The sequence below is a fragment of the Monodelphis domestica genome, chromosome 3 (genome assembly GCF_027887165.1).
Source record: "Monodelphis domestica isolate mMonDom1 chromosome 3, mMonDom1.pri, whole genome shotgun sequence".
NCBI lineage: Eukaryota > Metazoa > Chordata > Mammalia > Didelphimorphia > Didelphidae > Monodelphis > Monodelphis domestica.
In genome coordinates this window covers 494,660,057-494,687,675 of record NC_077229.1, presented here as the reverse complement: position 1 = coordinate 494,687,675, position 27,619 = coordinate 494,660,057, and the positions used below count along the sequence as shown (strand labels likewise).

The window sequence follows — 27,619 nt, the reverse complement described above, 5'->3', positions numbered from 1 at the left end:
GAATAAAAGGAGAAAAAGACCTTAATCCTGTTAGTGTTCCAATAATGCATTTTATTTTTAAAACGCATTTTGTTCCTGTTCAGGTGATTTTTTAAAGAGATTTTTTTGAGTGGTAACATATTAATACCTATTAACATATTCAGCATCATAAGAGGAAAGTAATTTCATGAGTCTTTATCAGCAGGTAACATTGTTGGTCCCTTATCAGTAGTGCATGTGTTTGGAGTTGTTTCTATAATAGTTAATATTTATATTAACCCATTAATATATATATCATCACTGTAATCTTCTTATAATACAACATATGTTTTGATATAATTTGATGTTTAAAATGTTTTATTTGGTACCTTTAAAATTTTAAATTATTAGTCATTTCTTAAAATGTGAGGTATACCCCCCCACACACTGATAAAACTTTTTGTAAACAAAGGAAAACAAGCAAAAATACCTCATTCCACAATTGTATCTGACATATGTATGCAGCATTCTTCCCTAAAGACTTCTCTGCTGTGGAGAAGGAGCTTGTATTATTATTATTAATTTTCTGGTACCATTATTGGTTTGTCAGTTTCTCATAGTTCAATTTCCTTTAAGTTTCAATTGTATTTCTGTGTTATTCTTTTGGTTTCGCTTATTTTTCTCTTCATCAGTATATATACATTTTGCCATGTTTCTCTGAACCCACCATTTCATCATCTTATTACATAGTAATAAATCCATCATATTCAGATGTCCCCGGTTTTTAAGCCATGCCACAAATGATGGGCATCAAATCTTTGTTATCATAAAGAGTGCTTCTGTAGGTATTTTGGTATATCTTGAACCTACTTTCTATCTGATTTTCTTGATATATGCGATTTCTGGGTTAGAGGATATGTACAGTTAATTGAAAACAAAGTACTATCCAGATAACCATCTGTGATGGTTAAGCCAGTTTACGGCTCCCCAAAAAAGTATGTGTGCTTGGCTTCATCTAACCCCATCTAGAAACAGTTTCTTTTCTTTCTTTTTTGGGGGGGTCATCTTTAACATTTTCAGGGTATGAAGTAAAACTTTCTAGTGTAAATAGTATACTCATATATAGTTTTTTTTAAAGTTACATCCCTAAAAATGCCCTTGTTTTTATACTAGGCATATGACTCAGGGAATTAAATTCAAGACTTCATAGTGTGCACACACACATATCACCTCTAAATGCACTTATATCCACCTTTTAAAAAAAATTCTGAATGATACAATTTTCATCTAATCACAGATACAATAGGTAATTTCTGTTCTTGTGAACAGAAGTGAAGAAGAAGCATTATTTCCATATTGTATATGGCAGTAATGATCAGTTAACTTTTTTTGAGGCATTTCAGAAGGTAGTCTGATTCTAGAGATTCTTCCTTTGGTCATTAGATTATAGATTATGATCACGAAGACACCTCAGAGGTCAGCTTGTTCAGCTCCCACATTTTGGGAGAGAGGATGTACTTTCCAAGTAATATCCAAGATTGGGAGAAGGCATCAGAACCCAAGGATCAGCATTGGCTTCCTGTAGGAGATGATAGGGCTGAAACTACCATTAGCATTTGAAAGCTCTTAAACCTAGTTTCTTACTAAAAAAAAAAGAAAGAAAAAGGACCAGTACAACCTTGCTGGACATAATAAATGAGTCCAACTCAATAATAGTTTTTTGAGTTTGGGTAAAGAAGATTCTAAATTTATCAAACTCTATGATACCTTTGAAATCCCAAAGAAAATGACATTGCTTTTCAGAATGCTACAACAGAGTCTAAAGAATAATTAATACTCTGGAAAAATCTAGTTCATTAAATTGCACATTTAATTTACAACTATGTTAGGACTTTGCTTTACGCCTTTAATATGGATCTTTCAAGTGTATTTGGCTCATTTATAAAATGAAGGTGTTCTACTTTAGCAATTAAAAGGGCCAGCTGATACAATTAAAAAGAAAAAAGTATCCACAGAAATATCCAAGTAGAATCCTAGAATATGTGATAAACTCTGATCATTCTGTTAACTTATTTAAGGTGACTTAAATCTTTATACTGTTACCACTGAGTTATCCTACACATAGAGTGAGTTTATTTTGTCATTTCTCCTTAGAGATAGGGGAATTTGTGGCTTCCCAGATATTGATGTTCACTTTCCCCCCTCCTTCTGGAAAATACTTGACAGTGTCTTCTAAAGGGAAGACACTTGAAGTAAGAATTTGTTTATCAAACTGCCAGTTCTCCATTGTGATTTTTTTTAATTGGAAGAAGTGATTTAAATTGAACTTCACTGAGTGTCAATTTTCCTTCTTACAAATAAGATATTTTTTCTTCCTTCCCATATTTAATCTATTCAGCTTATTTGGAAGGGCTCTTATGTGATTAAATGAGTCAGTGGGCAGTCAAGAGAGAAAGAAAAGAGGGAGAAAATGGGTGAGAAAAATTGTTTGGAAGCCTTATGAATTCCATACATTATTGTTTATCTCTAAAATATTATTGTGATATTACTAAATATTAACAAATGTTAATTCTGAATTTTACTTCAGGTCTTTCTTACGTATATTAATTGATCTTTAGCCATTCTTGCTATAAGAAACACCAGCTAAATATCTTCTGTTTCATCTATTACAGACTATTAGAGAAATCATTTAAAGTGATAAGTAAGGGTATATAATTTTTAATTAAAATTTTGCTACCTGGTTTATGTCAGCAAATGATATTTTTTATTAATTGTTTCTTGAGGGATGAAACTGACTTTTCATATACCTTAATGTCTGCCTTCACAAAGGAGTATTTAATAACATTTAACATAGTCTGCCTATACACGAAACATGAAATTTATGTGAGCTCATTTTTGCCAAAAGCCATTTTGGCCAGGACAATTGGGATTAAAGTCAAATGAAGTTTTAGTTTGGAATTATCTCTTAGCACCTGTCTTGCCAGAGTTGTTGTGAGGATCAAATGAGGTACTATTTGTAAAGCCCTTAGCAGAATTCATGGCACATAATAGGTACTGTATAAGTATGATTATCAGCAGTAGCAACATCTAGATAATTTTGCTTCACTAAAACTTTAGACATAATGCTACCCTTCCTGAGATATCTATTATACAAATTTATTGATGGCTTTAATTTTATATATGTAACATTTAAATTAATGTGGGACTGCAAACAAACAAAGAAAAAATCAGTGAATCTTTTGGTTCTTTAGAGTCAGATACTCATCCATTCTTTAAAAAGAGCCAGTTCCTGGCCAACAAGACTTCACCTTGTAAAACAAAGAAGCATCATGTTCCATCTTGAGGATCAGATTCATCAGGGGCAGCAGTGTTTCTGGAAATCAAAAATCCACTAAGTCGCAATTTATTTGTTGCTATTGTCTCTGAGAGAGGAAATGCAACTTAATACATTTTTTTAAAACAACATTTTGATTAGTAAAATTTTATAATTTAATCACATCTGATTCTCTTAAAGGTATTTAATCTTTCAAAATAAATTTAATTCGACCCAATCACAAAGTGGCTTTAAAATTAAATTGCCAGTTAATAATTACTCAATAGTTACTCAATTATTTAGTTGGCTCCAGATACCAGATCCCTGTTTATATAGTGGGAGATCCAAGTTTTTTTTCTTCCTGAAAGGGATATTTCATATTCATCAGGTGGTAAAAAAAGTTTCTTTGATATTCAAGAAAAATATCAGCAATTTAGTAGTTAAACCCTGCACCACCTCTTTGGGAAAACAGAGATGAATAAAATTGTATTTAAATATATCTGATTAGAATGAATATCTGATATCTTTCAACAGATTTAAAGTTTGCAGGGTACTTTATATACTTTATCTCATTTGATATTTTACAACCCTGTGAAGTGGGTACTATTTTTCCTAGGAAACCAAGATTCAGAAAGGCTGTTGCTACCACTCTGGTGACATAGCTAATAAATAAGAATAGATCACACATCTTCCTGTCTCCAAATCCAGCACTCTCCTATAAACACAGCCTTCCTCCTATAAACAGAATATCTTTAACTTTTGTAAAGAGTCCAACAGCCATCTTTCCTACATAATACACTTATGAACCTCATGAATCCTTAGTGTCTCTTGTCTTCTTGTTCTCTCTACTGAAATAATTACACATCATTTGGGTTCCCACATTTAATTCCTCCTGAGCCCTGACGCTAATCCTTCCAGTAAAGAGTTATCTCCTACTTGAACAAACTTCTCCCACTTTTTACAAGTTATAGGGACTTCTCATATCTTATGTCCAGTGGCTAGCTCTTTCTAAATTAAAAAAAAAATGGTTCTCTGGAATCGACTTGGCTCTGCTGCCAGTGGCTCTGGAATGACTTCTTGGTAAATGTTCCATCTCTATCCACCTCTGATCATGGAATTTGCCAGATGTCACCCAGAATGTTTAAGTTCTAATTTTCGGCTTGTGAAGATGCTGCCCTCCTCTGATGAAGACGAATTTAAAATCTCTGTGCAAGATGCAAGATGCCCATGCTTTAACGGAAGTAATTAAGAATGAAAACTTGAAAGGCCAGAAGCATCCCAGTCCATAATTCAAAGAAGAGTCAAGAAGCATTTCCAAAGAATATGTCTAACTGCATGAGTTCTTGTGTAGGAGTCAGATTGTTTAGATGATCGCTGTTCTGTTTTCTTTTTAAAATATTTGCAGCATATAAGAATCTATCACTTCTTTTGTGGCTTTAGGAAAGTGACATTGCATTCCTTATTTTATGGAAGACTCTCATTTAGCCCCTGAACAATGAGTCTTTTCATAAGGGAGGGGAACAGGAATATACCTTAAATACTTTTATATCTTATTTTTCAAGTAACTGTCCTTTGGGGTAGATTCATTAGAATTTTATGAATGTTTGGACTTTGTCAATGATGTTGATGTTAAGAATATTAGCAATGCAGTTGTTTTGTCCCCTGTAAGTAGATCCTCTTGTGTTCAGTTTTTCCCCTGTAAAATTAAAATGATTAATAATCCCCTACCTCACAGGGATGTTGTGAGGCTCATTTTTAAAGTTCTCAAGAAAGGCTTACAGTTCATAAATGTTTGCCTCTTTGGCTTATCGTGGCCAAATTTGAAATCCTACTGTAGCTACAAACCATTTTTGTTTATATAACTTAATAGAAATCTTCTTTATAACTATGAAGAGATATTTGAATTTCTCAATAATATCCAGTTAAAGCTTTAATGAAAATGTATATGATATATCTATTAATAAACCCCTTACATAAAAATTTTTCATTTCTGAAATGTTGCATTGACTTTTTCATTCTTTTTTTTCCCATTCAAGAGCTATATGCACTGTGAATTAAAGAAAAGGAAAAACTACAGCGAGTGTGTGTCCCCATTTATTTAGTCAGGACTGAACTATTCATATCCCGAATTGGGATAATAAGAGGGCCCTTCACTCCTAAATTGGGGGAAATAGGATGCAAATTAGACTCCCATAAAAAGGGAAAATAGGAAAAAATGCTTTAAACATTTTTTAAAAAAAGATAACGGAAACTTAACTAGGTAAGAGAAGAGTGAGTAAATACTTAAAAGTCTCAGGAGTATTTTTGTACTAATAATTTCCTTAAGTGGTAAAAAAGCATGGATAGAATAAATATTTTGTCTATTATGGTTAGAATGTGAAATATGTAAAACCAATAAAGACAAACAATAGTAAAAATATCACAAAAACAAAGGAAACCCTTTGGAATGCAAAGACCATGAAAAGAAATGAGTACTTTGAGATCATTTTAAAGATTTTTACACAAGACCTTAACAGTTATCTAGAACTATCTTGACATGGTTATTCTAAAGCATAGGATAATTTTTTTTTCCACATAAAAGTCATACAATTATTACAAGCCAGTATAGGTTTATAATCAGATTATCAGTTAAACATAGGACATGACTAAAGGCATTATTTGCAAACTAATTTTAAAGCTAGTGTTGCTTATCTCTCCATTTTTCTACTTATATTTAAATGGTGCTTTGAAGTTTGCAAATCACTAATTTCTTAATAGTTATGTTAGGTATGTAGTTAAAATATTATCCTAATTTTACACATGGGGAGACTAAGACTCTAATAAATTGTTATTTGCCTGTGATATCCAGGTATTGGTGTCTAAGGCAGTATTTGAAGCCAGATCTCCCGATCCTGATTCCAAGGATCCATTACCCCACTAATCTTTCTCCTGCCACCAGATCATAAGTCAAAATATTAAAATTAAACATAAAAATATTAAAGTTAAAGTGAAGAAACTTCAGGATTATGATCATTCAATATAGGTATAATGGCCTCATTTATCATCTTATTGCAAATTTCTTCTTGGTTGGGATCATAATTTGCTTTGGGGAAGAGAAATAGAGAAGCAGAAGGAAGGGAAATGAATACTGCCATTTTCTCACAGAACGCTGATTGAGTTGATCCCCATTTTGTATTTCGTTTATAAATAATGCTGATTTTACTGTAGGCAATCTTGATCTATAATGGGAGAAATGAGAGCTACAGAAGAGACTCTTCTTTGATTGTTTTTTTTTAAGCACCCAAGCTTGAGTACAGTTTGCTTGCCTTTAAGCAATTTAGGCATCCTTATTAAAAAAAAAATAGTGTAGCTAAAAAAATTGATTGTTTTTGTTTTCTACATGGCTGGCACTTCCTAAACTGCTACTTAATAGAACCCTCAGTTTTCAATAGAGCACATTTAAGCAATGCAAAACTGACTCAGTGATCACTAATAATAATTATACACAGTTCCACACCTATCATCCACTTCCTCTTAATTGAAAGGATTTCTTTCTTAACATCAGTCTTCTGCTATTACAATCATTGCACTCATCAAAATTCTGATGCTTTTAGTGTTTTCCTTTGTACTCTTATTGCCATTGTATATATTGTTTAGTACTGTTTGTCCTTTATCAACTTGAGCAAGACTTTCCTGGATTATCTGAATCCCTCGTATTCATTTTGTCACATAGTATCCTAGTGTTTTTTTTTTTTTTATATCCATATACCATGATTTGTTTAGTCATCATGTATTTGATGGACATTCATTTGTCCTCAGTTTTATTTTTGCCATTAGAAAAAGTGTGTATTTATTTTTTGTCAGTGGTAGATTTACCTCAAAGATATAGGATAAATTGACCTTAGAAAGGAAAATATCAAAATTAATATTAGCTCTAGTTTCTACTGTATAAGGTTAACTGCTTTGGAGCTGTATTAATTTTATAATTAAATCAGCTTTTTCTCCAAGTTAATTTAAAGTTACAGAGTAACTTCCCCAAAATTTTCCCCAAAAGGTCTATTGTCCTTTCTTGTTCCTTCTAAGATAAGGAGAGTCTTACATTCCTCAAAAACTCTTCTTGCACCAAGGGAGCCTGCTAACCCGCATCTATCAAAAAGGTCTGCAAGATTCTGATGGGTCCCATAAAACATTTAACATTCCTTAATTGTCAGAGGAGGTTAGTCATCACTAGCCCTGTTTCTTTAAAATAAACAATCATGTTATTCCCATTCCACTTCTGCTCTCTACTTTGTAACCCACATACCCAAATCGTATTCTCCCCCAAACTATATTAACACCTAGAGCCCTACCTCAGTATCTTTGGTCAGTGAGAGTGGCCATTGATCCGATTTCTTGGTTACTGCTAGCCTAACTAAAACATTGATCATGCGTAGACCATCATCTTTCAGTTTATGTTAATTTTCAAACATAACAAGAGGGATTTCAAGAGCTACATTCCTATATTTTCTCTTCCTTGCCCTCCCCTTTCCTTTGACTAGTGAATTTGAATAGTATTCAAATTTTACAGCAAGCGTATCATTTCCAGATTTTATTCCTATACCCATAAAAACTAGATAATTACTAAGATCAAATGCCTAGGTCATTTACATGAGAGAAATACTGTAGTGAATTTTTTATCTGAATTATACTAAAATAAATGTAAAAATGTAAAAATTAAAAGAATTAAATAAATTCTTTATTTTTAAGAGAAGTTCCTGCTTTAAAGGTCCTTTAGGGGTAACTAAGGGCTTTAAATATAAGATTGACTAAAATAATGTTTGGTTTTAATTTCATTTTTTTCTAATTCAATAGTATCCTAAATAATTTTAAATTATTTTTGTCATTAAAGATCTATAGGAAGAGCTGGGCAAATTTTACATTTGTTTTTTTCAAAATGTCTTAGCTTTCCAGGCACTGCAACATTTGCACAAGTTAATTCAGTGAAAGATTACTTTTTTATGAAGCTCCTGACATTAGAAGACCCGCTATACTACCTAACAATCAGTTACTCGAAAGGGTTCATCTTTGTGTCTATTAACAAGAGGCAGAAAGAATTTTGGATAGTAGAGGAATGAATAGATGTTTGTTTTTAACTCTCTCTGTTGAGAATCTAAATCAAGAAAAACAGTATATCCTATCTTTTTCTGGTGAGCCATTTTAAAGGATTTAAGGCAACTAGCAAAGAATGAATTGCTAGGATGCTTAAATTGTACAAGGGAGATGTTTGGAATCTCCTTTTTTCTGGAAACCTTTAAAAAAAAAAAGATTCTGATCACCAACTGGTTCAGCATAATGAAAAGGTTGGACTGAATGATTTCTAAGGGCCCTTCCAAAACCAAAATCTATGGTCCTAGGGCTGATTCCTCCTTCAGAAGGGAGATATATGATAAGTCATCTGTGATACTGACTGTGAGGAAAAATTCAGTGATGTTTGGAATTATTAAGATATTGCATCCATAATAATGCACTATATAAAATGACAGACATTTTGAAGGGCAAGGAAATTAGCCACCTCTGATTTATTTTTTAAATGCCATTAAAAAAAATGAGAGATAATGATTGTACCTTGATTTCATGGGTTTCGGGAACTCCTAGAAGAGATTTCCTCTATATGTAAGTCAACATCTGTTCTTCCCATATAGTCGTAGAGGGGGCACCTAAGTAGCACACTGAATAGAGCACTAGGCCTGGAGTCAGGAGGTTCTGGGTTCAAATATGGGCTCTGACACTTCCTAGTTGTGTAACCTTGGGCAAGTCACAACCCCAATTACTTAACCTTTACAGCTCTTCTGTCTTAAAATTAATACTGAGACAGAAGGTAAATGTTGAGAGAGAGAGAGAGAGAGAGAGAGAGAGAGAGAGAGAGAGAGAGAGAGAGAGAGAGAGAGAGAGAGAGGGGGAGAGAGAGTGAGAGGGAGAGAGAGAGAGGGAGGGAGAGAAAGACAGGGAAAGAGGGAAAGAGAGAGGGGGAGAGAGGGTGAGAGGGTGGGAAAGAAAGAGAGAGAGAGAGAGGGAGGGAGAGAAAGACAGATAGGGAAAGAGGGAAAGAGAGAGGGGGAGAGAGAGAGAGAGAGAGAGAGAGAGAGAGAGAGAGAGAGAGAGAGAGAGAGAGAGAGAGAGAGAGAGAGAGAGAGAGAGAGAATGCACCACAATAATGGCACTAAATATATATTTACCAAAAACAATAGGCATTTAACAGAATTGAGACTGTAAGATTTAAAGATAGAAGGACCTTTTAGATATTTTACTCCTAGAGGAAACATGTTTTAACAGGTTGGGTTTGAACTCAAGTCTTTTGGTTCTGAATTCTTTCCTATATATATATATCCCTAAGCTGGGATATCTATAGATGAAATAAGAGAGATCCTGCCATCCTAGAGATTATAGGAATAAATTGATGTTATGTCACAAAGCAGAAGGTGAGGACTCTTGGCAAAGGAAGATATGGGGGAAAAGAAGAAGCCCACTTATATAGCCCCCACTCTGTCAGACACTCTGCTAAGTAAATACATTATAAGAGATAGGCACCATTATCATCTCCCTTTTACAGTTGAGGAAACTGAGGCAGACAGAGGATAAATGGCTTGTCTAGAGGGTCAGGACTTCCTCATCCACTCCATGCCCAGTGCTTTTATCTAGCTGTGATGAGAAGCAAGAACAGGTAATAGAATAAACTCTTTAAGCTTCGAGTTTGGCTGAGGAGAAGAAAGAGTTGGGAAGGTGTCAGGAGAATTCATAGAAGATGAAGTGCCTAAAATGAGCCTTTAAGCAGGGAGTTTTAAAAAGAAATATGTTAATAACTATATTACAGTATAATTGATTTCCTTTGTAATCCTTTGTGTTTTATATTATGCATTTAAAACTGTTACTCTGAGAAAGGATCCACCGGCTTCATGAGCTATCCAAAGGGATCTTTGATACACAAAAAGAGACTGAAAACCCCTGCCTTAAGGGAAAGTAGGTTGGAGCCATGGGGGAACATTCCACCAAGGACTTAGAAATGAAAGAAGATAGAACAATAGCAGGAAGAGGCAAATAGGTGAGGGTGAATCTGAAGAGGCAGGTTGGGACTACATTGTGGAGAGTTTGGGGGAACAAGATAAAGGCAATAGACAGCCACTGAGAGTTCTTGAGTCAAGGACCAAGATAATCAGTGTAGCTCTAGAAGTTTGGCAGCTGTAGGAAGAATAGGTTAGGAAAGGGAGGGATTAGAGTCAGAAATAACAGGTGATTACAGCAATACTGGCTCGAGGAGGTGCTAGAGGGAACAGAAACTGCAAGGCTTGAATCAAAAGGACATGAGAATTGATGGTGTGATGGCGGACAGGGAACAAGTGGCTTGGGAGAGACTGGTATCATTAAGAGAGCTAAAGATGTTGGGAAGAAAGACAAGCTTTCGGGCAGGGTAATGGACTATCATTTCAGTTTAAGACTGGTCAGGTTTGGTGAGAAATACAGCAGGTAGTTGAAAAGACTGAAGGGGAGTCAGAGCTTTGAGAGTCCCCTGTAAAGAGAAGTAACAAAGTGCTCACTTCGGCAGCACGTCTACTAGAAGAGAGGTAATAGAGCCATGAGATGGATGAGGATGCTAAAACCAGAGAGCAGATAGTATCTCTGTGAGTGTGTGTGGATACATGTGCATATCGATGTGAAATATTCTTGTGAATATTAAAGGTGGACCAGACCCTCACCGTTGCACGTGTGAGGGCAAAGGGGTGGAATTTACAGCATATTCACTGAGAAGTAAATATAAGAGATAGCACTATATACATATATAATCTATATACTGTTGTGTCATATAATTTTATATATTTAATATACATTAGAGATAATAATATTATATATAATAATATAAAATACATAAATATATAGAGTGATTACCCATAGAGAAGTGATGGCAGAAACGGGGGGATTCAAGGGGTTCTAGGAGGTAGAGATAAGGGGAAGCAGGGAGAGTATCCTAAGAATAGAACAGAACCTGCCAAGATATTGAGAGAGGAAGAGGAATGCCATGGATGAGGAATCATCAATAGCCCAATTTGGCTATAATGCCAAGTATACAAGGGAAAGATAGGTTGGATTCAGATTGTAAAGAGCTTCAAATGTCAAATTAGTTTGGAGTTTGAATTTTATCCTAGAAACAATAAGGAGCCAATGAAGCTTCTTGAGCAGGGGGCACAACCTGGTCAGATCCATGATCTAGGAATACACATTTGTCAGATATGTGGAGGATGGACGGAAGAGAGGAGAAAATGGGCATAGGGAGAACAACTAGGATACCTTGGCAGTATAGTCCAGATGAATGGCAATGAAGGACTAAATTAGGGTAATGGTGGTGTGAGTGAAGGGAAAGGAACAGATGTGAGAATTATTATACCTAAGACTTAGCAAACACTTGGACAAGGAAGGATGGAGAAGAGTCAAGAGTCAAGAGGGGATGGCTCCGAGGTTTTGATCAGTAGGTGATTGGAAGAATAGTGGTTTCCTCGACAGAAAAAGAGAAGTAATGAGTAGGGATAGGTCTTTGGGGAAAGGTGAGTTTGGCCTTAGACTTCTTAAAGTCCTGCTAATGGGCCCTGCAGTCTCAATTTTTAATTCACCATTTTTCATCCTCAAGCAGTAGATAGGAATGTCAAGACGTAATAGTGTCCTGAAATTGATTTAGTTCTAATGGGATAAATTATTGAAATTTTAGCATGGCCGGCATGTAAGATTTAGAAGACAATTTGGTGATCCCTGTAAGTCCTTCAGAATTAGGAATGAGTTTCAATATTCTAACCATAACTGTCCCTTAAGAAGGAAATTGCCTAATTGAAGCTCTGCTTTAGAACATGATCATGATTAAAGTGTCTCAGTTCTTCAGTCATTCTAATCCAAAGGACTCTTTCATCCATTTTTTTTCATCAGAATTTTTTCACATGAACTCATACTGGCCAATACGTAGCGTCTTCGGGCAGTGTTAGGCTTCACAGTTTAAGAAGTGGTGCGACGTTCTGTGCAAATGTTGTCTCCTCAGTCAGATTCTAAAACCCACCAAGTTTGTAAGGGGATCAATCATAGCCATTTAGCACTTCCATGAGGGCTCTGCGACACCTCACCTAGGAGTCACACAAGCAATGGCCAAAAATAAATGGGCTCTATTTCTTGCTTTGATTTCATTTCAAGGCAGTGAGAGTAGAACAAAAACATTTTTTCTTAGTATCCAACGCATTTGGTAATATCAGCTCAGACTTCTGAAGTCCTGTGTTTTGTGATTGACACCATATGACAAAATGCATATGGCGGTCCACTGCATGTAGGGTTTCACTTAGAGCTGTATCTTTGAGGGAACATCCTCTGTTATAGAAAGCAATCCCTCCATAGCTTCTCAGCAGAGAGAGTTGCCATAAGGATTAAATGACTTGCTTTGGCTAATGTCAGACCTGGGATTTGAATCAGTCTTCCTGATTCTGCAATCAATCAGCAAGCATTTATTGAGCATCTCTGTCATTTCAGCCATGGCCAACTCTTTGTGACCCCATTTGAGGTTTTCTTGGCAGAAGTACTGCAGTGATTTGCCATTTCCTTCTCTAGCTCATTTTTCAGATGAGGAAACCTGGGCAAACAAGGTTAAATGACTTTCCCAAGGTCACACAGCTAGCATGTGTCTTAGGTCAGATTTGAACCGAGGAAGATGAGTCTTCCTGACTCCAAGCGCAGTTCCTCACCAAGCTGCCACTGAGCATCTGCTAAGGCACTGTTAGGTTCTCTCATTCAGACAGGAATGATTTAAAAATACCTTACACTGAAGTAAATGATGAGAGGTGAACTTTCTCAAGTTGCTTTCACATCTGTGCCTTCATTTAATCTTCAGGTCAATTAATATAAATGTTGTATAATGAGAAAAGATTTTGTTTTAGAAAATCTGACCTCTAGTTCCTATTTTGAGGTCAGTGGGCATTTATTAAACATTTACTACTGTGTGCTGGGAACTACATGGAAAACTGGGGATAACTAAGAGTTCCTTTCCTCAAGGAAGTGCTGTTCTGTTCCTCCTGTTGGAGGAGACAACATTGTGTATGAGAGAGAGAAAGAGAGAAAAAAGAGAGGAGGGAGGGAGGGGGGAAAGAAAGAGAGGGAGGGAGGGGGAGAGAAAGAGAGAGAGAAGGAGGGAGGGGGGAGAAAAAGAAAGAGAGGGAGGGAGGGGGGAGAGAAAGAGAGAGAGGGAGGAGTAAGGAAGACAAAATACATGTGTGAAGATAGAATGAATACAAGGTCGTTTAGGGAGGGAGGGGAGGCTTTGGGCGGAATCAGAATCAGGAGGGGGATCAGGAAAGGCTTTTTGGAATACAATAAGTAGTTAATACATGCTTTTTTTCCTTATGCCTATAATGTGGTACTTGAGATGAGTAGGAAGCTGGAGTTCTTAACCCAGAGTCCATGGATAGATTACAGGGAATTTGTGAAGTTGGAAGTGAAAAAGTTACCCATTTATTTTCACTAATCTAACAAAAATTCAGCATTTCCCTGAGTTATTTAAAATAAGATTATTCTGCTGAGCCCATGGGCTTCAGCAGCTTGCCAAAGGGGTGGGAGAGGTCTGTGTCACTAAAAGGTAAAGAAGCCCTGCTATAAAAAGCAAGCAAAGGATGTTGTGAGATGGAGGGGAGGAGGGAGAACTTTCTGGGTATGGTAAACAGTCTGAACAAACACAGTGAAGGATTGATGGCACGTTCACTAACTCTATGACCTTGATCCAAGGCATCCTTTCTGTTTCTGTTTCCTCAACTGTAAAATAAAATAACCACTGCTTTAGCTCTTTCATAAGGGAGTTTTAAGCATCAAATTGGGATAAAAGATTCTGTGATTTGTTAATAATAATGTTCCATTGGGCATCTAGATGGCTGGATATTCAAATGTGACCTCAGACACTTCCCAGCTGTGTGATCCTAAGCAAGTCACTTAACCCCATTTCCTAGTCCTTACCACTCTTCTGCCTTGGAACTAATACGTAATGTTGATTCTAAGACAGAAGGTAAGGGTTTATTTTTTTTAAATCCTTTGCATATTAGTTTGAGGCTTTTATCTAGTAAACCATACTACATCAGTAACCTAAATAAGATAAGGCAAATGAGTTTGTCATAATAAAATTTTGATTGAGTTGTACATCTGAAATAAGCTTTTGGCTAAAATTAGCCATACGACAACACTGAGACCATACCTATATGTATCATATTCAAGTTGTTACTACTCGGAGTGTGTATGTATGTGTATTTGTATATCTACATGTGTGTATATAGATATTCTCACCTATATAGTGCACTGTCTGCAGACTAGACTTATGATTTCTTCTTCCCTCTCCCTCCGTCCCTTCCTCCCTCCCTCCCTCTCTCTCTCCCTCCATCTGTCTCTGTCTCTGTCTCTGTCTCTCTCTCTGTCTCTCTGTCTCTCTCTCTCTCTCTCTCTCCCACTCTCTCTCCCTCTCTCTCTTTCTCTTTCTCCCTCTCTCTGTCCCTCCCTCCCTCCCTCTCTCTTTCTTTCTCTCTGTCTCTCTCTGTGTCTCTGTCTCTGTCTCTCTTCCTCCCTCCCTCTCTCTCTCTCCCTCTCTCCCCCTCTCTCTTTCTCTCTCCCTCTCTGTCTCCCTCCTTTCTTCCCTCCCTCCCTCCCTCCCTCCCTCCCTCTCTCTCTCTCTCTCTCTCTGTCTCTCTCTGTCTGTCTCTGTCTCTCTCTCTCTTTCTCCCCCCCCCCCGTCGGTCTGTCTGTCTGTCTGTCTGTCTCCCTCCCTCCATTCCCCCTTTCTCTGCCATATTGCCTATTGCCTTTTGAATTTTGAAGATCTGAGTTGGTATAGAATACAGTGAATCTTCCTTAAAGATAATATCCTATCTTTGATCTATTCACCACTACTCTGTTTAAGGATGCAAATCAGGGTATTTATCTGACTCTAAAGATTTGGGTCCTATTTAATTTAGAGCCAGCTTTTCTGTGTTTGCTCTGATATGGCAGGGAAGATCATCGGATCATAAAATTTGAGCTAGAAGGAACCTTAGAGACCATCAGCAAGAGAATTTACGGTGCAAGTTCCCAGATTTTAATTGAAGGATATAGGAGTGACATTTCTCAAAAAGACCTGGTGGTGTTTGAGGGCTCAGTGCCTGAGATTGCATAACAAGCAACTTTCTCAGCACCCAGGCCACAGAGAGAGCCCATAATAAAACTGTTCAGGGTTTGTATTGAAAACTTCCAACATTATTTAAAGGGTATGCTTCTATAAAACAAAATTCACTGTCAGTTCCATAATCACCTACGAGTTGAACTAAACATTTAAATGGATTATCTTTGTGTAAAGAAGTTTTTGTATTTGACATGCCCCCTAAAATATTCAAAGGCTCCACTGGTACTAATGAATAATACTACTGCAAAAAGCTTCATTTTTCCCTTTCCCCCAACCCCCACTTTTTCCTAACCTCTGGAAATTAGATTGTTTTCTCAAGACATTTTTCTGTTCTTTAGTGCCCAGACTTCTTAGGGAAGACTAGAAGAATAGGTAAAAAGGAGAGAAATAGTCTCCTGTCATGTTCATCAGCAGTAGCTTGCAAAGATTAATGCCTCAAGAATCAGTGGTTTCATTACTATGGATAGTTCCCTTCTACATTGGTATGACCTGGCAAAGCTGTCTAGAACCCAGGGACATCTCCATGCCTAGGTGAGGTATATAATAATCAGACTTAATTGGAGATGTAGTAAGGAATTAATATAATTAGGCTTTCCTAGATCGAGAGCAAGAAGTCTTAACTTGCATCCATGAACTAGTTTTTAAAATGTGTTGATATGTATATTTCAATATAATTGGTTTTCTTTGAAATCCTATTTATTTTACATTATTCATTAAAGATATTATTCTGAGAAGGGGTCTGTAGGCTTCACTAGAGTGCCAAAGGGGAGGGTCAATTAAAAAAATCAAGGAACTCCTGATCGAGGTTTTCAACTCCAAAAGAAGTAGAGAGCACCATAAATAGTGTTGTATTTCTTTTACCATGGATAGGTTCTTCTGAAATAATTGTGTTTCAATATTAAAGTCTGAATGAGAAGACAGGACTCATTGGAAAAGACCCTGATGTTGGGAAAGATTGAAGGCAAAAGGAGAAGGGGATAGTAAAGGATAAGATAGATAATGTCATGGAAACAATGAATATGAACTTGGAGAGACTTCGAGAGATAGTGGAGGATAGAAGGACGTGGTGTGCTATGGCCTATGGGGTCACCACATGACTGAATGAATGAACAACAACAAATAAAGTCTAATAGGAAAGCAAAAATAAAGTAGAAATCAATCACTAACATTTTTATACCAAACCAGAATCAGCCTTCAGTAATTTATTTTTTATGTTTCTTCTTTTTGCCCTGTGTCCTTCTTTGAAGTTTGTATTTTACCTAGAGGGGAGGAAATTGAGTAAAGGAATAATTAAGGAGAGAAATCTCAAGGCAGAAGAGCCATGAAGGCTAGGCAATTGGGAGTAAGTGACTTGCCCAGAGTCACACAGCTAGGAAGTGTCTGTGGCCAGATTTGAGCCCAAATCTCCTGTCCATCTACCAAGCCAACTAACTGCTTCTATACATTATTAATATAATTATAATTAATTTATAAGTTATATATTATATATAATTATTATATATTATAAATTAAATAATATATAAATAGTAGAATATATAGTTAAAATTAACTATATATGAATATAAGTACAAAATAAATGCTATACATTATTAACATGTAATTAAATATAATGTAGAAATGCTATAATATGTCATTAGTATAAGACATTCATATATTATTATATATAATATATAACAATATAAGCATAAAATCCTTTCTAAAAAGTATCAGAGAATGAAGCAATCACTGGGTTCAGGGAAGGCTTCACAGATGAAGCTGGAATATAAGCAGGCTTTGAAGGATGGTTAAGAATCAGGTGAGATAGGAGAGAGGATTGCCATTTGATGAGAGCAATGAAGAGAGCCAGGAAGGCAGTTAAGAAATGGACACTCTTAAATACTGGGCTGATGTATTTGGACTTTCTTCCATTGACTGTGGCGAGCCATTGATGATCTTGAAGAGAATAATGATGAAAACCGTGTTTTAGGAAGACAATTCCAGAGGCTGAGTGCAAGATAGGTTTGGATAGAAGAGAAATAGGAGAAGGGAAGGGAGCTGGAAGGTCTCTGTTGCAAGTGTCCTGTGTTTTGTATTCTGATTTTGGGTATAAAGGGAAAAAGATGAGAGGCTGTTTACAAAGGAAGAAGATGGGACTGGGCTGCTAGCTATGCAAACCAAAGCTGAAGCTAGATTTCTAGTTTGGAGAAATAATGTTTAATGTGCTGTTATTTTTATTTTTGTATTGTAAATATTCATAGGTGAGATGCTCCTTTAGGCAGGAACCATTTCATATGATTATAATAATAATTTATCAAGGTTCTTAAGATCGACAAAGATTTCTTCTGCTCTTACAAATGTCCAAAAACACAATGGTAGCTTTATAGAAGGTACCAAATACATGCTAATGAGCAGTTAAATTCAGGAAAATTTTAATTAAATCTTCTAGTTCAAGGGGTTCTTAGTCTGGGATACAAGATCTACCCCCTGCCAACAACAACAAGAACAATAAAAAGTTTATGAATATATTCCAGAGGGTCCTAGAACTTGGCTAGGAAAAAGTTAGCATACTCTCGCTAATCCCTGATTCAACTTTCCTTCAATTATAATTTTGTTTATAACAACATTATTTTGAGAAGCAGACTATAGGCTCTTCCAGTCTGCCAAGGGGTGGGGTATCAGACACAAGAAAAGTGAAGAGCCCTTGATTCATCCCATGTTTAATCATGCAGGAAGGTGAATCTTTTCTGAAGTAAGGAAGTCAATCAGTACAGAAAGGGCTCTTTTTTAGATTTTTTTGCTTCTTAGGAAAATAAATCCCAGAAGGTTTAAATAAATCAGTTCACAAAAGATATCTTTAAAATGGTTTGAGGCACTAAATAGAAAATAAGGGCTGATTTTTTTTTTTTGGTGGGGTACCTATAGGAATAGGCATTATTGGATTATATATAGTATATAGCACAGTGACAGACAATTACATATCATATGTAGCACAGTACTAGACATACAGGTTTTCAATAAATGCTTATTATTGGCTAAATATCTATTTAAGATCCTGCAGACATATCCTTTTGTGTTTCAGGTACTATAACAAGTAGGTTTAAAGCAAAGTAGATTCTTGAATAAAATCTCTTTCCTTCATAAATTAGTTTCTTCCAATTTTATACAAATGCACCTGAAAGAATTCTAGACTGTTCTTTACACTCTTGAGATGAAAGACTTTCAGTTGTTTGTCAAGTTATATTCACAGTTCATGAATATTTTAGTAAATCACAAGTAAGATGAGCATTGCCGCTATCTCAAGGTGCATTTCAAGGGACAGTTTCTTCTAGGGTTTAGTTTGTTATCTGTAATATAAAAGATAATAACTATAATTGAGTGCCCTACATTTTACAGTTACAGTGGAAAAATATGAATTCATTATACATAGACACATGGAACCCATTGGTGTTAAAAAATAGGCTAGTTTCTATCTCAGTCAATTTTATGTCAACATCAAGAATTCTAGAAGCATTTATTAAATATCTACTAAGTGCTAGGGTTTAAGGATATAAAGATTAAAAAAAATCAGTCTTCGTATAGCATAGGAGGTGGGGGAGCCATTTATTTATTTATTTTGAAACTTTGGGGTTCAATTATTTTATGTTATTTAGGACTGGACTAACCATGGACCCATTCTAGGTTCATGATTCAGCTTCCATGAATTTATGTAAATGAAACAGCTTGTTAGAAATATAAAGACCAGACTGAAATAATTTAATAAATATGTAATTGTCCACATGATTCTATATCTAGTGGAGAGACCTTTCATTATCATGGACCACAGTCTATCCATTTTTTAGTAAGTGGGCAGCTAGGTAGCACAGTGGATAGAATATTGAGCCTGGAGTTGGGAGGATGTGAATTCAAATCTAGCCTCTGACACCTGTGATGGGTCACAAAGAATCAGACACAACTGAAAAATGGTTAAACTATAGAAAGAAAAGCAGTGGATGAGAAAGAACTATGGGAGTAGAAATGCAGAAGAAAAACATACGATTGATCCTGTGGTTCGATGAGTATATGATTAGGGATTTTGACTTTAAAAGACCATTTTCTTGCAAATATTAATAATATGGAAATAAGTTTTGAACAATTATATATATATATATAAAAACCAGTGGAATTGCTCATCAGCTCAGGAAGGGGAGAAGGGTGGGAACAAACATGAATCATGTAACCATGGAAAAATGTTATAAAAAAATCAATTAAGAAAAGCAGTGGATAGAAAAAAAATGATATCACTTGATGGCCAGCCTTCCCATGAGGAGTCTCCCCTGAATTTAGCCAGTTCACTCTCTGAACTTCACCAGGAAAGTCTTTAAAGGGGCCTCTGACTACAAGCCATCTTTTCCAGTTTTAATAAAAAAAAAGTCCCGAAATGCAAAGAAATGTTATAACAACCAGAGTAACTTTGCAAGTTTCTCAAAAGGATGATCTGCTCTATCTGCTAAAAAAAAAAAAAATTGTATGCTGAAAACTCAGAAATTCAAAGATCCCTTTCCTTTCACCCCACCCCAACATACCCTTTCTATCAGATGTTCAGAATGCCATTTGAATGAAGATTCTTTTCACTGATAGTAACTTTTTGCTTGAATAATTGAATCATTAAAATTCTCTCCATTACGGGTACTTTTCATGCTTGTTTATAAATATCCCATTGTTTGCTAAAATTTTAAATGTGCTTTTCTAAGACATGCCACAATATTGAAAGCATTTTATACAATTATTATATTAATCAAAACATTAATTTGTATACTTAATTCCCATCCTAGCCAGATTTCCATTTTTTTTTCCAGTGGGTGGCAAACCTTTGTCTTTTTCATCCCAATTATCATAAACTATATCCCACTAGATTCAAAAGTTAATTATTTTTCAATTCTGGATAAATAAATGTCTCAGTATACTGTATTTCCCTCTATGGGACCAACTCCAGGTTATTCATAGTCATGGAGAGGAGTAGTAACAAAGATAATGTAGTAAGTATGTGACCATATTTGTATTTTTTCATTTATTTTGGTAGGAAAAATATTTTTAAAGGTGCTCTTGTGCTTCCAAATCAGACTGGGCATGGGAAAGCCATAGTACGGTAAGATATCACCAATAATTAATAAAGGCTGAGACAAATCTGACTGTGATGAATATTAATTAAGTGAATTTATGAAGAATTTTATCATTTCAAATACATGCAATAATTCAAGCTCACTCCTAAAGTTTTGTATGCCAGTGTGTTGTTCATAAGGGGATTTTTCATTTATAATCAGGAGCACCCATTTGTTTATAGCAAATTAACATGACATTTATTTCCTTAAAACGTGTTACCTTCCCATCACATTTCTGCAATTTGTTATATTCTCTGATCCTTGTTTTTTAAGATCTTTGCAAATTTCTTTGCCTTTCCCAGATCTCGTTCATCTTCATGCCTTCCCTCTGAGATGATCTCCAGCTTACCCCACACGTAGCTCATTTATTATGGTTAGGGCAGCTAGGCAGAGTGTACAGAGCCTGGGTTTGGAGTCAGGAAGATTCAACTTCCTCAGTTAAAATCTAGCCTTACTCAAATCTAGACACTTCCTTAGTTCAGATCTAGCCTTATTCAAGTTAGCCTTACTCAAGAAATATACTAGTTTAAATCTAACCTTACTCAAATCTAGATACTTACTGGCTGTGTGATCCTGGGCAAGTCCCTTATCCTTCTTTGCTTCCATTTCCTCATCTGGAAAATGAGCTGGAGAAGGAGATGGGAAAACTACTTAAATGGGTGCAGTGCTGGGCCTGGAGTCAGAAAGACCTAAATTCAAATCCAGCCTGGCACATTAGCTGTGTGATCCTGAACAAGTCACTTAACCCTGCTTGCCTCAGTTTCCTCATCTGTAAGATAAGCCAGAGAGGGAAATATCAAACCACTCTAGTGCCTTTATCAAGAGAACCTCAAAAGTGGTTACAAAGAGTTGGACATGACTGAAAAAACTGACAAAAGCACAGAGTTGTTTTCATGTTTTTTTCCTCCTCACCCCCTTAAACTCTATGAGAGCTTCAAGAGCAGGGGCTATCTTTTGCCTTTCTTTATATCCCCAGAACTTAGCATAGTGCCTGCATATAGCAGATACTTAAATGTTTCTTTGTAGTTGTTGTTGAGTCATTTTCAGTCACATCTAACTGTTTGTGGCCCCATTGGGGATTTTCTCGGCAAGAATACTGGAGTGGAAGAATTGGAACCATATCCAGGCCTTCTAGGTACATTTTTCAGAGGTTTTCTACTATATTACCCTGTGACACGGTGACATATGGGAAATCCTGAATTACTTTCTGAATAGTTTTTTTAAATTAGACTTTTGGGGGCAACTGGGTGGCCCAGTGGATTGAGAGCCAGGCCTAGAAACAGGGGGTCCTGGGTTCAAATTGGATACTTCCTAGCTGTATGACCCTGGACAAGTCACTTAATCCCTTTTGCCCAGACCTTACTGCTCTTCTGCCTTGGAACTAATACACAGTACTAATTCTAAGATGAAAGGTAAAGGTTTAAAAAATTTGATTATTTTCTGTTATTTCATAGGCTTTAGAGCCATAAAGAACCTTGTTGTTATTTAGTCATTTTTTCAGACTCTTTATGACCCCATTTGAGATTTTCTTGGCAGGAGCGATTTGCTGTTTCTTCTTCAGCTCATTTTCCAGATGAGGAAACTGAGGCAAACAGGGCTAAGTGACTTGCCCAGGGTCACATAGCTGGTAAGTGTTTATGGTCAAATTTAAACTTAGGAAGATGAGTCTTGCAGACTCCAGCTTGGTATTCTAGCCATCTGGTTGCCTCAAATAAATAATAAAATTTTTTGATGAACTACAAAGAAATTCTGAGAAGATCCTTTGTCCTTTCTTTTCTCCATGACAATAGGGTAGGGTTGGAGGTGAAAGGTGAGATTTTGATGATTAAAAAGAGGAAAAGCTTCAAGCTCTTCTTTTTCCTTTGACATTGAGGGGTAGCATCGGGCAGTTCCCAAGTGGTGGAGAAGGGCTCCATTCTCTCTATATTCTTTTCACAGGACAGCTAGAACAGCAAGATTCCACTAGGCCAACGTGCTCCTGGGACCTTGACTGGCTTTTCCATTTTTTATCTCTTTTCCGAGTAAACGTTTGAACATTGTCCTCAAGGTAGATGTGTCAAGGATTGGAATTAACTTCTTGTTTTAAAAGTCATTGTCTCAAAGTGAGCTTGGGAGATCTTTTGTGTCTTAGCATTGCTTTTCTGTCTAAGAAATAAATACCTGTTCTGATTAATGTTGTATATTGAATACTTTTCTACTCTCCATTTTGGCTAGATTTACACATGAGCTAATTCCAAGCCTTAAACAGGAAGGAAGGAAGGAAGGAAGGAAGGAAGGAAGGAAGGAAGGAAGGAAGGAAGGAAGGAAGGAAGGAAGGAAGGAAGGAAGGAAGGAAGGAAGGAAGGGAGGGAGGGAGGGAGGGAGGGAGGAAGGAAAGAAAGTGTGAGGAAAGAAGGAGGAAGAAAGGGAGGAAGGTGTGAGGGAGGGAGAGGAAGGAAAGAAGGTGTGAGGGAAGTAGGGAAGAGGAGGAAGGAAAGAAGGACGGAGAAAGAGGAAGGAAGGTGTGAAGGAAGGAAAGAAAGAAGGAAAATATGTGTATTCATGATATAGTTGTAGGTCTAATCTGCATCAGAAATATTTTCTCCATCACTTTCTTAAATCTATGTAATTAACCAAATAATAAATCAAGCCTTGATTTGTAAGATTTGCCATTTTCTGAGGTGTAAGTGTTTACACTGAACATTTAAGAGCAGATCTTCTAGAGCCAGCTAGTTCTGACCCCAGTACAGTACACCCCTAAATGTAAAAGAAAAAAGAGTGTGAGATACAGTAATCTGATTACTTTTTTTTTTTTTAAGAGGCTCAACTCTCCCTAGGACCGAATCCAGTTTGAATTGCGTACTGGAATCCAAAGCAGAGAAGTCCCTTAGTGAAGAGAGAGAGAGCCCAGTGCCTCAATCTCAGATCTTCTTCATGTTAAAAATAAAGAGACCAAATCATTTAGCCAGTTCCAGCTTATTGAATGGAACATCAATATGACATTTTTATATCACAATTTATGATATACAAAATTAGTATCTATATTGCATTCTAAATACTTCATTGTTTTAGTAACCTATATTTGAAGCAATTTTGGATTTCCTTCTCTTAGACTTTCTTTTCCTTTGCTTTCCTTTTATCATTCCCACCCTAAAGGTACCAAAGAGATCGGAAGAAGGTAGCTTATTTATCCTTAGGGGATTAACCTAATGAAATGGCCAAAAAGTCATGCTGTGTCTCAGTGTGTCAGGACATTTAAAACCAGGGAATCATTTCCTTTATGCCCTGGGAGGTACATGTTCAACATGCCTAAGAGTGAGGAAGTGAGCATACTTCATGGTGCAGGTGGGAATCACCCAGCCTGTTAACAGCGCCCTTCTCCTATGTCCTGAGTATTCATGGATCAGAGGTCGGAGAATGCCAACGGTTGTTTCTGGGAGGGAGGGGGGGAACACAACAGAAGGTCAGAGGAGGACACAAGGAAAAAATACCAGATTTACCAGAGAGGAACCATGAGCTCAGAGATGCCAGGGGAGACCCTGAGATGACCATTGAACTTCAGATTTTTTCTGAGAATGATGAGGAAATGAATGTCATTACTTTAGTAGTCCACAAAAGAGATCACTATTTGCCATGTGGTGAAACTGTTTTTTTGTGCCTTTGACATTGGAGGGATTTTTTAATATATATCTTCTCTGTGGGCAGCGTAGGGATACAGCTATTTACTTGGTGAAAGTGAATTTGAGAACTAATTTATTGTACCCCTGACTGAAAAAGAAAGAAAAAAACAAAGCCCTTATATAAACTATATAACTAGTCAAGAAAAAATGCATTTCTGAATTGGCTCTGTGTGTATATGTATGCATTTGTTTATTATATATGCTTTCCAGAATCACTGGACCAATTCATAGCTACATTAACAGTTCATTAATGTACCTGTTTTCCCACAGTTCCTCCAGCATTTGTAATTTCCAGGGTTTTTTTGATCAGTTTTGCCAAACTAATGGATATGAGGTAGAACCTGAATTATTAATTTTTTATTTCTCTAATAGTGATTTAGAACATTTTTTCCACAAAGCTATTGATAACTTGGATTTCTTCCTTATAAAACTTTGTTTGTGTGTTTTAATTATTTATCAACTGGGGAATGATCCCTATAGAGAGATAGAGAGATTTTTTTGTGTGCAAGAACTTAAAAATTTTAGGTAATCAAAATTGTCTATTTTATTTTCAGTCATGCTTTCTTTTCCCTCTTTGTTCATGAATACTTCCTCTATCCATGTATCCAACAGGCAATTTCTTTTCTACTCATATCATTTCTTTATGACATCATTCTTTATGTTTAGGTTATATATGCACTCATTTGAAGCTAACCGTGATATGTTACTCTATAATACCTACTTTCTTCCAGACTGCTTTCTAATAAAAAAAAAGTAGGTTTTGTCAAATAGTGAGTTCTTACCTTGACAGTTGATCCATGGATTTATCAGATTCTAGGTAGGCTATGTTGGTTTGCTTTTGTACGAGAATCTGCTGTATAAATTGTAAGGTGGAGATTTCAGTCTTTTGTGAGAGTAATTAGCCTTGGGAGTTTGTGAATGTATCTTGATTTTTATGTCATTCAGTAAATGTTCTCTAACTTAAACATAATCCTTTTTGGATAGCACAAAGTTGGGAAGGAGATTAAGATCTCAGTGAAAATGTGAGCCAAATCAGTTATGATCATCTTAATCACCCTTTTCTATATAATTACATTATATGGAGTAGAACCTGGGCTAGAACAATTTTCCAGGCTTTGGAGCAATTCTAAAGAATGAGTGAGGGAAAAAGCATTTATTGAATGTGTGGCTAATGTTAGAGATTGCCTTGTGAATATTAGCTCCAGACCTGATACTGACAAGTACATGGGATTCTGCATGGTCTAATGTCAGTCAAGTTGGCCTATTAAGAGGAGAATTCCCTTTACTCTATATTTTAATATAATATCTTTGCCAAAATATTACCCTGGAAAATTGTAAGAGTCAATAGAGTGTCGTGGTGTCAGCCAGGAAAATTTGTGTCCTTCCTCTGACACCTAAGTATGTGACCCCAGGCAAGTCAATGAACCTATCAGTATGCCTATAGACTTCTCTATAAGCTACTGAAGAGTTTCCCATTTCCATCAGGGGACAGTTTCCCCACAAGTCATTTGCCACATTGGAGGGATTTTTAAAATATCTTTTCTCTGTGGACAGAGAACAAATTTATTGTACCCCTGACTGAAAAAGATAGAAAAAACAAAGCTCCCACAAACTTCTAGAGATTTTAGTATTAATTTTCCTTCAGTTTTGATTGGTTGGAATATTCATTTGGGTCTTTGAGTACATTACACATAATACTCAGGAAGAAAAAAAAGTACTCAGGGAAAAAAAATCAATTACCTCACTTGCAGGTAATTGATAATACTGCCTGCAAAGATAGGAGTACATTCAGCGGCATCTGGGAATCAAGAGAAATGTAATTATTTCATTTGATATTAAAACAAAACCCAACTTTCTCCAGAAATATTTCCTCCTTAGTAGTTTAACTTATCATAATACTGTGAAAAAAATCTCAGAAAAGCCCAAAGTTTGTTTTGTTCCTTTAGTCTTCCACAGTTTTTATGTGAGGTGAAAATAGTGCAAATATTGATTTTTGTGAATGTCATTTATGGGGCACTGAGTAAAGTGGTCCTCTTTTCTGCCCCCTCCCTTTTATCACTAATAAGAATGCCACAGAAACTCTTTGTTCCCCACCCATTTCCTGGGAAGACTGAAAATTTGAAATGGATTACATTATTTAATTACATCAGAAAAATGATTGAAACATTAAAGAGAAAATGAGACCACAGAATTCTCAGGAGACTCCCTCACCTCTGAGGAGGAATAGCCTGTCAGAGAACATCAGAGAGAAGAAAATACCCTTTAAGGGTGATGGAGGAAAAGGAGGAAGGGCATTTGGCTTGGCCCATAGACCATTCTGCCACTTTCAGACCATAGCTTCAGGCTAGGAACAGGCAAAGAGCCAAGGAAGGATACAAAGTCACCGCAGTCTATCCCATTCCCCTCTGCTAGACAGAATGTTTTCGTTGTTCTCCTTTCTAGCACGTAGAAAGTACAACCTCTTTTAGAATCAGGCATCCAACTGGGGTCTGGTGGTTTCTTTGAGGCATCCAGACACATCAGAGAATTGGGGACTAGTGGAACGTCAGGCTCTCTCCCTTTATGACTTCAAGATAGTGTGTTGTTCCCTTCTGAGCCAGAAGAGGAGACTTATGCACTGAAGTATAAGCTAATGGTTTATAGCCGAAACACTGTTTTATTCTTCAATTTCTCTGTCTCTGTCTCTGTCTTTCTTTCTCCCTTTCCTTTCTCTGAGAGACAAACTCTTCCCAGAAAAAAATAGAAGTTTCAAGTACTTGAAAGAAGAACTATATTGGCTTTATCTTGAATCATTCAATCAAATAATTAGAGTGAATTTGATAGAAATCAAATGTGATGAAATTCATTTAAAAGGAAAAGTCAGAAAGATGTCATTTCATTCAGTTTTTCTAATTAAGAAAAAAATTCCCTTTTTGATATATCCTTAATACAGACTCTTCAATAATATAATAGCAAGCCCTGAAAAGTTTTCAGTGCTTTACAAATGTTAAATCATTTTATTGTTGCTCTCGCCATTTTACATATGAGAAAACTATAGCTAGAGAGATATGATATGTCTGAGGTGAATTTTATACTCAGGTCTTCTTGACTCCCAAGACCAGAACTCTATATTATCTAGCTGATTTTGAAATTCATTGATAAATGTACTCTTCCTTTTTAGAAATCCTTACTTTTAATCTGTCATGTTATTATAAATTGATTTTATAATTTCACTACTTCAGACTAATATTATAATTTTATTTAAAATGAGTGGCAGGGTCACAGTGATTTTGAGCCAGCCTCAAAGCTAGGAGACTCTGAATTCAAATCTTACCTCTGACATGTACTGTCTGTGAGACCTTGGGCACTTGGTCCTTTAATCTCTGACTGACCCAGACAACTCTGTATGATTAAGTTACTG

At 36.2% G+C, this 27,619-nt stretch overlaps 1 protein-coding gene across 10 annotated transcripts in view; it reads left to right on the top strand.

The window, feature by feature from the left end:
* Positions 1-27,619, top strand: part of HOMER1 (homer scaffold protein 1) — a 169,126-nt gene that overhangs the window by 103,684 nt on the left and 37,823 nt on the right. For 6 of the 10 annotated variants that reach the window (XM_007486427.3, XM_007486424.3, XM_056824809.1 and 3 more), the window contains exon 6: positions 20,482-20,547. The exons of the other annotated variants lie outside the window; for them this stretch is intronic. In XM_007486427.3, coding sequence (XP_007486489.1) covers positions 20,482-20,547 — 66 coding nt within the window. The remainder of the gene's footprint in view (positions 1-20,481; positions 20,548-27,619) is intronic. 10 annotated transcript variants of the gene reach the window in all.